The 10,384-nt window shown below is 31.2% G+C and overlaps 1 protein-coding gene across 1 annotated transcript; it reads left to right on the top strand.

The window, feature by feature from the left end:
- Positions 1-3,060: 3,060 nt before the first annotated feature.
- Positions 3,061-10,032, top strand: LOC149908542 (myosin regulatory light chain, smooth muscle). Its single transcript, XM_090102305.1, has 6 exons — positions 3,061-3,171; positions 3,525-3,634; positions 5,018-5,156; positions 5,640-5,759; positions 6,778-6,914; positions 9,554-10,032. Exons 1-6 carry the CDS (start codon positions 3,136-3,138, stop codon positions 9,735-9,737), a joined length of 726 nt encoding a protein of 241 aa, XP_089958431.1. The 5' UTR covers positions 3,061-3,135; the 3' UTR covers positions 9,738-10,032.
- The last annotated feature ends 352 nt before the right edge of the window (positions 10,033-10,384 follow it).

The raw sequence follows: 10,384 nt of genomic DNA, 5'->3' as shown, positions 1-10,384 counted from the left end.
GAAACAAAATAATATTCTAACTGAAATATGAAAGTGCGACAAGTACTGAACTATAGTCGTATAAAAGTTTTTCTATATAAAATACAGGTCCAAATTATAGTTCCCCGCGAAAAACTACAAAAAACTTATTTCGTAACGAATCTTTGAATATGTGAAGTCTCTACAATTTCTATGTTTCAATAAGTGTGGTATGATTTGTAATTAAATTATTATATCAAAGAACAGCGAGATAGAAACGGACTCCAACACTGCTATATGTATTCCCCATGCAATGTTGGCAAATTGTTCATTGTTTTTACATAAACATTTTGCATACAATCTCACACATATCATAAATCTTTATTACATCATCTTCGCTTATAACTTGTGCCGTTTTTCATGGCAGCCCACCTGCGGAGAGTTTTACTATCAAAGTCACTCAGACATATTTTCTGATGCTGGCGTGAAAAATTGCATCATAAAAGGGGTTAGCAATTTTTCTTAACATTTTCGTTACGACAGGACTTCACTTATAATCCGCTTTAGCCGTTTTGCAGCCGGTAGTAAAAATGTTATTCTGTTACAAATAAACCGCGAGAATATAATATCGTTTAAGGGTAGGTTATGGTTAAAAATATACAATGAGGTTTATATGAAAATTAAATTAACATAAAATTACCATTTACTGTAACGATGAATTTAAAATGCAATTTCCCACACGAAAATGTAGTAATACAAGATGAATTGTGTTGTTTATTTACTTGCAATGAAATTCATACTAATCTCCTTAAGTTATGTAGAGGTATAAAGTACTTGCTAAAAGATTCAGTTGTGTATCATCTATACTTAATATTATAAAGCTGAAGAATTTGTTTCTTTGTTTGAACGCGCTAATCTCACGAACTACTGGTGCGATTTGACAAATTATTTCGGTGTTAGATAGCCCATTTATCGAGGAAGGATTTATATTATCATCACGCTAAGACCAACAGGAGCGGAGCAATGCGGGTGAAACCGTGAAGCACAGCTAGTAGAACATAAATCTATAAAGCTTGAAAGTGAAGGCACTTTAAAATATGGTTGCACACAAACAACTATCTTACAGTAAAGGTTTAAGGCTTCACAATTTACTCCTGGTCCAATAAAAAAAGTAAAAGTACAAAGGTAATGTTACTTTATTTATAGAATGTTACAGTGTACGTGTCTGCGTATGTGCAGTCACAAAATACACGTTTATTACGAAGACGCTTAATATTTGATGAAAAATTGTGACTCGCATCGCTTCACTGTACGTGTTTGTTTTGCTGAGATAGCAATATGGATAAACGTTCCTATTGTGAATTCTACGGTGAACCACTTTTAATAACATCGTGTAATTTAAATAATGCAATGTGCATATAAAATATGTAGGTATAGCGGTATTGTAATGCGTTGTTACTCTATGAATAATGTGATGCAGTTTTAGACATAGATATGTCCTAGTTTGCTTAAAAAGAACATGAGTATTGAGTTTGTATTATTTTATGAGCTATATAATATGAAAATAGATTATGGAATGTATCGACGCTATAAGGAAGCTGAAGGCCCACGTGCGGGCTGTGCAGTAGCAACATCACGTAGATATCTTGGTACTTTCAAAGCTAAACTAAAAAGCTATTTATTAATAAAACAAAAAGAGCAGTGCCCAGTGAATTAGTTGATGAATGGGTAATTTTTATATATATATTTTTTATCTTGTGTTTTTACATATTTAAATACTTCAATAGTAATTATTTCACCCGGGTATGAATGAACTGGCTATTAGATATAATTGTGTGGTTGATTAATTATTATTAATATAAGATGTATCGATGTATCCCACCGGTAGAAACGGAATAAAACATTATCCTGCATTCCTTTCATTTTCCATTTTTTTGTTGTTTATTTTTTATTGTTTTACCTGTTTTCCTAATGTATTGCATGTTTGTTTTATAAGAAATGCTGTTAGTTTGTATACTTTTGTTTTAATAACAAAATTTTTGTTGTATCAACTCGTGTGATATTTGTGGCTACAACAGGCTATGGCTGAAAAACAGCGGTGAAAGCACTGGCCTTTTAGTCATTGCTTCCACCATATGCTGAGTCCATAGCCTTTTCGTAGTAAACTGTTATTTTTCTTGTGTATTTTTTTTGTTTATGTGTTTGATTTTTACTGCGAATAAATTCTTATTCTATTCTATTCTTCTATTCTATATCCAGGGGTGAACGAATTTTTAAATCGGTCCATTAGTTCCTGAGATTAACACGTCAACCTCTTCCTTATAATATAAATATTATACATTTAAAGCACTGTCGAACCCAGGACACCAAACATCAGTAATAATAATAATCTAGGTATTTGAAACTCACTACAATTCTTTAAAACACTAAACATTTTCATTTTGTCTTTAGACGACCACGAAGACAGTTAATAACACGCAAAATAATATCATAAATCTTCTTAAACTATTGTTTTTTATTTCCTATATAATCGTTACCCAATTGTTTATCCGAGTTCTCAACGATAAAACAACTTAAAGTTACAATAAGAGATAAAATACCAAAGCTCCGTGAAATCTAAATTTTATTCTGCAGCAAGCGAATTTAATTCCACTTAGCTACCGCAATTTCCTGCATTTGGATTTAAGATTTCTGCACTTGTAATTGATTAAAAACCGAACGGTTAAGGAAAAAAATCACTTCCGTTATTTGCTTTAGAAAATTGAAATTTTTAAGAGCCCCTCCAAATTAATGTATGTGGCTTTGAAGGTTCGAGAATCGATTTGTGTGCGAGCATTTTACATGACAGGAGCGTAAACATGAATGTCTGTAGAAGTGGAGGAAACAGAATGACGTGAAGTGTTCTGGGGATAGATTTAGCATCAGTATGACGCTAAGGACTTAATGTGAAACTCATTGACCTGAAATCTTAGAACATTTTCCGCTCAGATTAATTAGTTGACGCAAACACATAACTAATCTGAAATCTGCGAGCGACCAACCGAAATAAAATGATTATATCTACAACTCGGAATTGCAATGTAAATTTAATCTCTCCAAATTTGTTTAGTCACAATTTCCACAGTATACCGCAAGCACGCAAATCGTGTAATTTTTATACGAAATTAAATTTTAAACATGGACGAAGAAAATGCTAAGCCACCAAAACAAAAAGTGAGTTTGTTTTGTTTTGACATCGGTCGGGTTAAAATACTATGCTTTATTTATTAATTCGCGTATATTTCCTACTTAATTACTCGACATTAATTGCTATGAAATTAACATATTTTGAAAACAATTTAAAGGATTATTATTTCTGAAATTCAGACACGTTATTCGTTATTTCATCGTAAGTTATAAATCCATTTTTAATCTAAACTAAGCACATTCATCGAAAAATGTTCCATTATTCGGCCCTCTTTCCAATTACTATGTCTAAAATATTATTGTTCGCTAATATCTTTATACCGTATCTATATACGATTTTAAAATGAAGAAATTTCCACAAAATTGCTTTTCCTTTGTAGAAAAGTAAAGGCGAGCGCAAAGATAGTCGCGGGAGAAAGGAGTCGGATGAGGCTCAAGATGAAATAAAAAAATTTAAAGAGAATTTACTGCAATCCGTTTCTGACGAGGGGTAAGTAAGAAAGAACACATATTTATCTTAACTGAATATATAGTATATTTGTAGAATATGAGCTTGCGCTCGGAACTTACATTTTTTATCGTAAGCATAATATTATATGTATACTTAGGTTTTATCCTTGAAAGAGTCATGAAAAAGTTATCTCTAACAGGACTTATAATACTGATAACCTATTTTAATATATTTGAAATCGCTGCCGTTATCATCAGCTCAATTCCCCGAAGCGGACATTCTAGGAAACACATTAGAAATTAGTTTATATTCGATGTGGAAGCGAGTAATTTCAACTATGAATAAACAACACATTGTATAAGAAATTTTTAAAATAAATAAACTTAATCAGACTTTGCAATTCCAACATGAAAGTTTCTATGAATTTGTCATTTTTTAAACAAAATATTTCATTTATCCATTTTTCATATCTTTTTTGTCTTTATATCAAACATTTTTCAAGTACACACTGAAGTTTCCTTTAAGACAAGCTTTATACACTCTATAATAAAAACGTATAATAAATAGGATACACGTATTTTATAGTGATAATAACACTTCCTTTAGATTGCTGCGTATCTATTTGCATAATCAAAGCAGATTTTGCATTTAAATTCTGAAACTATGTTATGTACCTACAGATTGCTTTTCAATTCTAAATCCTAATCTAATCCGTGACAGGCCTACCAAAGAAAAATATACTTTAGAAAGAGGAAGGAAGATTTCTTATTAAGATCCATACTAATATTATAAATGCGAAAGTAACTCTGTCTGTCTGTCTGTTACTCAATCACGCCTAAACTACTGAACCAATTTGCATGAAATTTGGTATGGAGATATTTTGATACCCGAGAAAGGACATAGGCTACTTTTTATTGCGAAATATGTACCACGGGCGAAGCCGGGACGGACCGCTAGTACTTTATAAGTTTCATTCAGGTTTAGTAGTATGCTATTAATATGTGGGGAGTTATGAGAGTAAATTTGCTACACAATGCACAAAATTCAATCATAACAGGCTATTTTAGGGTAGGATTTTAGGACTCTCGCTGGCAAAATATGGAAATATTTGTTATATCTGTGTTAGTTGCTTTTATATATAAAAGCGTAGATATATGTTTGATAAAACATGTTCTTGTGTTTAAACACTCATTCTGAGTATGATTTTAATAATAAATGGAGTGATTTCTCTAGAGGCTAGAGTGTCGATAGAATTAATATATTTCTTAATCGATGGCATGGAAAGAAAACATAAACAAGTACCAAGGGCGAAGCCAGGGTGGACCGCTAATATAAAATAAATATGTAACAATCAATTATCACCCTCAGTTCACACTAACATATCACAGATATATCCTATATATATGAACTTCGTACTTTCAGTACAATATTCAATGCTCATTCTGAGTTACTAGTGCCGCCGCCACGACCAAGGTCCGGGTCCACAGCGAGAGACGCGCTAGAAGTGTCCGCTAGCGTGCTGGCTGAACTTGATGAGAACAAGATCTTTGAGTTGAAAGAGGTTTGTATGGATGATAGGAAATTGTTATGTAGGGTAGTGTTTTTGAAGTGAAACTTCTTTATGCGCGTTGAATATTTCAAGTTCGTTTCATGGATATATCGTCATGGATATATCGGCGAAGATTTTGGTATATTTGCCAAAGAAGATTCACTTCTGACAAGTGAGCTCGTCACATGCTCTTTTATGTGTTTAAGGGTATAATGAATGCTATAGAATAGGATATTACATTATTAAAGTGATGAAATAAAACGCCCCTTTCAAGTTATCATTATTTGTTCCTTATTCCTACATATTATAATGATCATTATTAAATTATTGGCCAAAATCGAACAGCAACGATGAGAATACCTGTTGACAGAGTTATGAAATTATTATACATATAAAATTAAATTAAATATTACAACATAACGATAACCAATAAAAGCTCTATTAAAAAATACAACATCATTGCTATATAATTATGAACCATACTATGATAATCAGGCGTTTCTTCTCTTCGATATAAACGGCGACGGGTGCATCGACCACAATGACCTGCGAGCCACGTTCGTCAGTCTTGGGGAAAGTGTGGACGACAGAGCAGTTAAGACCATGCTTTCAGAGGTAAAAAATACGTATTATAGAACTAGATATATTATGAGACTTATAATATTTATGTCGTACTGCAATTTAAAACAAGCTTCCGTTCGCTACGAAAAATAAGTCTTATGTACTTATTTTTCGTACTGCAATATAAAGCAAGTTTGCACGTAACAACTAGCTAAAGTAAATTAGTATCGACAATAATAATAATCGCAAACAAACATCAAATATCTATCTAGCATTGCTATTTACTTGTCTACTGATTAGGGAATATTTAAATTGTGAAGCTACTGTTTATTATTCAATAATACAAATGGCTCGTCAAATTCCAGACCGCATTCCCAAGTCTGTATAATATTGTAATTTTGCAAAGTCATCCATATTGTTGGGGAAAATAGAAAAATCACCTTTTTTGCTGAAACAAAAATATTTACAATAATTGTAAAAACAAAACCACGTTTATGTGTTTACATTGTATCAGTGTTGAAATACTTTTACGATTTGTTTAAATGATTTTCTATCAATGTAAACAACGCATTGTTTGTACGTTCAACTAATTTATAGTCTGTTTACTCGATTTGCGAACTGGAGAGTATTAGATAAAGTTTTATGCTCTTGATGAAATTTATTTCTGCTTCCTAAGGAATAAGAGATATGCGTAGCTAATCTTTGAGCTATATATTATTAGGATTTGTGGTCCAAATATCGTATTATGGAAATGGTTATCTCGGTTTGGGTAAACATTTTACGTGATTCTAATGATTATTATCTGCCTTATAAGAGGATCTATCTAAATCTATCTTATCAATTTAATAATTGTTTACAACTTTTTTATTGGTATGTTATCATTCAAATTTATTTTAGTCCCACAATATTTTTGTAATTCATTAACTTTCACAATAACTGTGATTATTGCATTTTTCTTTGTTACTTTTACAATATTTTCGAAAGTGACCAATCTATGCCACTAACATAACATAAATCATTAAGAACATAATTTAGTTTACACAATAAGGTAACACATAATAACCGTTCACAGGCATCAAACCCTTTGGACTTTGAGGCGTTTGTCAACCTCCTTGGCTACAAGAGCCTTGAGCTCGATTCCGAAGAGACCCTCGTCGCGGCGCTGTCTCGCTGGGACACGGAGAACACTGGATATATATCTGAAGAAAGGTTTGTTTATCTGTATGTTGCGGTAAAAGCATGTCCTGACTTTGTAAGACTGTGTGAATGACTTGAAGTTTGGAAGGTGTTCTAGAATTGACTCATTATGTATAATAATATTATGTATTGGCCCGTGATTATACCGTGATAAAAGAGTTGATTTTAATTTATGTAAGTGGATTATTTCTTATTACTAATATTTTAGCACTGTAGTATATAAGATATTATCTACTGAAAAATAATCGACTTTAAAAAAATACCGATTAAAATGAAACTTTTCAAAAAGTTTATTATAGAAATATATTTTAAAATTAAATAAACTCATTCTTTAATATAAACTTCATTCCGCTTAAAAAAATAAATAAATAAAGTATCATCTAAATATTGCAAGACTTCAAAGGAAGCAACGCAAATATCACAACATCATTAAATCATGTACCTAATTAGAAGCAAAATTTCCACAAACTAATAATAATTACCCACTAAAATACACACGTAACGACTATCCGGTCCGTCATTTTTAAATAATCATTTTAATTGCTTCTCAAAATATATTCAGTTCACATCTAAATATATTACAAACTAGCTGCGCTCCACGTTTTCATCCGCGTGGCTCCGCTCCTGTTGGTCTTTAGCGTGATGATATATAGCTTATAGCCTTCCTCGATAAATGGCCTACCGAAATAATTTTTCAAATCGGACCAGGGCCCGTAGACAAAGTAACATTTAAAAAACCATAACGAAGTTAGAAAAGGAAAAATGTATGGGATTGACATTAGATAGACCACGTGATCTAACGCGGCGTATGTCAATCCCATACATTTTTGCCTTTTCTAACTTCGTTATCGTTTTTTAATTGTTACTTTGTCTAAGGCCCCAGTAGTTCCTGAGATTCCTGAGATTGTTTGTTTGAACGCGCTATCAAACAAACAAACTCTTCAGCTTTATAATATTAGTATAGATTTCGTGTATGCTACTAAAATTTCATAAAGGGAATCTGCTAAAAGATTAGGTACATTATTTAAATTTATAGAAAATCATTACAATACCAAATACTTTAAATGTTTTACGATCCAACGAAACACTTTACATAATTCGAGGGAATGTAATGACAAGACTAATGTTCGGCATTTGTCGATCTTACGGGCTTACGCCTGTAAAATGGAGTCGACTTGCAATTTACTGGATTGCACAAATTGTATTATGTGCTATTTATTTTATTTATTCGTTAATTGAGAGAAATGGTCACGAAATAAAAGGTTAAAAAGGTCAAGCTAGAGTTGGTATATTATAGAGGCTCTTTAAAATTTATTATGAAAAAAAATATCTACCTGTCGCTTATTTTAATTAATTAATAATGTCGGAAATAGTGTATATTTTATACTTATTGATAGTAATTTTCATGACAAGATTCCGTATAGCTGCATTGGTTAAGTATCCTATTTCCTTCCATCTTATAGGCACAAACATATTGGGACATTTATTTCACGCATTTGGAAAAAAGGCAGAAACTACGAGACTAATGTGAGAAATGAATGTACATCTTTATGATTGTTTTCATACTGAGCTATCTTGGTCCTTGCCAAATTTCTCGGTAATAGGTCAACAGGAAGTTTGCCATAGGTTTTCATAAGCGAGTTTGCGAATATCAATAAATAATATACGGATTAAAAGATAAAATTACTGCGATTTTGTTTATATTAAAATTTTAACTACAGTACAGATCATTGTTTTTTAAATTCTTATTTATTTTAAAGTCTTGTCTAAGTATATAAACGATATTCGTTTCTAGCCAAAGATTGTACCTAAAGTTCATTGAAATATCGAATAGAAATCTAAAACAACTATAAAGCAAATCTATACGGGCTGAATATTCTTCTTTTAGAAATTACGGAACCCTAAATATAACCCGATTTATGCTACGCTACGAAATAGCATTTAAATATTCCTTTCATAAAATTCTAAAATAAACCACTACCTCTAACAAAAATATTTGCTATAAAAATTCATATCAATTCCCATCCTAGAAAAACAGCGTCGTAGAAATGTAAATAAAATACAGAATTATTGAAATGTTGCAATGGATTTTCATATTACGGGAGTTTATTTAAAAATATTCGAAGTATTTTCCATTAAATTACTGAAACTCTGAGTCTATTTTGTTTAGTGAAAAACTTTCAACTTGATTAGGAAACATTCTTTTTGTATAATCAGAACTTCTCAACTTGATCACGCCGAGAAAATAAACTCCTGGACAAACTTAAAACTGGTCCGAACTTAAACAAAACTATAGTCTTTGCCTCCGTTTATGTGATTGTTCCAAGGACAACGCTATCACTTGTTTAATTAAATAACTGCTGAAATTCTTCTATTTCGCTTGTAAATAAAAGTTTGATAGGGAAGGGAAATATTTTACGAGATAGATATTAGGGAAGCAAAGTATTTCCATGCCAATATAGTTATTAATAAACTCCAAATTGTAGTTCATAAATGGTTAAATTTTCATAAACAATATATTTTATCTGTTTAATTTTAAGGCTTTCGTTTGATGGTCTGTTATTTTTCCTTGTTCCAAATAAACTCAAACAATTCCATTACGCGTTTTTTTTATAATCTGTATTCATTATTTATTTACATTTGTATTACAGAATCCGCCACGACCTAATGACTTGGGGTGATAGATTTACCGAGAAGGAAGCTGATTACGCTCTGGACGAAGCACCAATGGTGTTGGACAAGAACGGCTACAACCTCATTGATTACAAACAGTTCTGCAGCAAACTTTGCGGTCTGAAGAAACCGAACAAGGAGGTGCTTCAAGTGAAAGACTGATTTTATAAAAGTTCTATAAGTAGTGGTAGTCGTTCAGTTTTACTGCGTTGAGCTGTTTTATTTATGACCATGTTTCTATTTTCAAGTTTTGTTACCTCTATGTATTGTTATGGAATTTATATTATTCATAAAATGTGGATAATTACTGTGAAGAAATAATAGATTAAAAGTATTTTTCATTCATTAAAAAAGTAATTAACAATTATGTTAATTGTATTTGCAAATATATTTAATTAAAGTTAAGGCTTTGAGGCTTTGATAATCTTTTTATTCAATTATGATTTATCATAATGAGTTTCCTCAATATAAAAGAACCTCTGCTTCTATATTAAGCTTTAATTTTACACTTTATTTTGTATTGTGTTTATTTTCCATTGAACATTAAACAGGACCTATTATAACCGAATCTCTCAGAGAAACTATTCATAATTTGGTATTTATTATATAATTTTAAATGTGGACATCAATAAAAATTACGACATTATGTTGTGTTATTATACCTTTCAGATATAAAATTTTACGCAAAAGATTCAATAGCTTAATATTCTGCTAAATGTGAACGAATTTATCAAGTCAAAGATTGCATTAATTCCAATTTCAATAAGATGGATTTTCAATTCAATTTTGTGTTCTAGAAGTGACTCATT

Source organism: Colias eurytheme, chromosome 5 (genome assembly GCF_061535395.1).
Source record: "Colias eurytheme isolate Ceu_HAF_F1 chromosome 5, ilColEury1 Martin Lab GWU primary, whole genome shotgun sequence".
NCBI lineage: Eukaryota > Metazoa > Arthropoda > Insecta > Lepidoptera > Pieridae > Colias > Colias eurytheme.
Note: the sequence above shows the minus strand (reverse complement) of the source record. Positions and strands in the feature narration are given on the sequence as shown.

Excerpts from the sequence above, each read along its gene's own strand:
- LOC149908542 (XM_090102305.1), top strand. The coding sequence starts at position 3,136 with ATGGACGAAGAAAATGCTAAGCCACCAAAACAAAAA. Across the intron at positions 5,760-6,777 it reads TTAAGACCATGCTTTCAGAG|GCATCAAACCCTTTGGACTT; the intron begins GTAAAAAATACG and ends AACCGTTCACAG. Across the intron at positions 6,915-9,553 it reads GGATATATATCTGAAGAAAG|AATCCGCCACGACCTAATGA; the intron begins GTTTGTTTATCT and ends TTTGTATTACAG.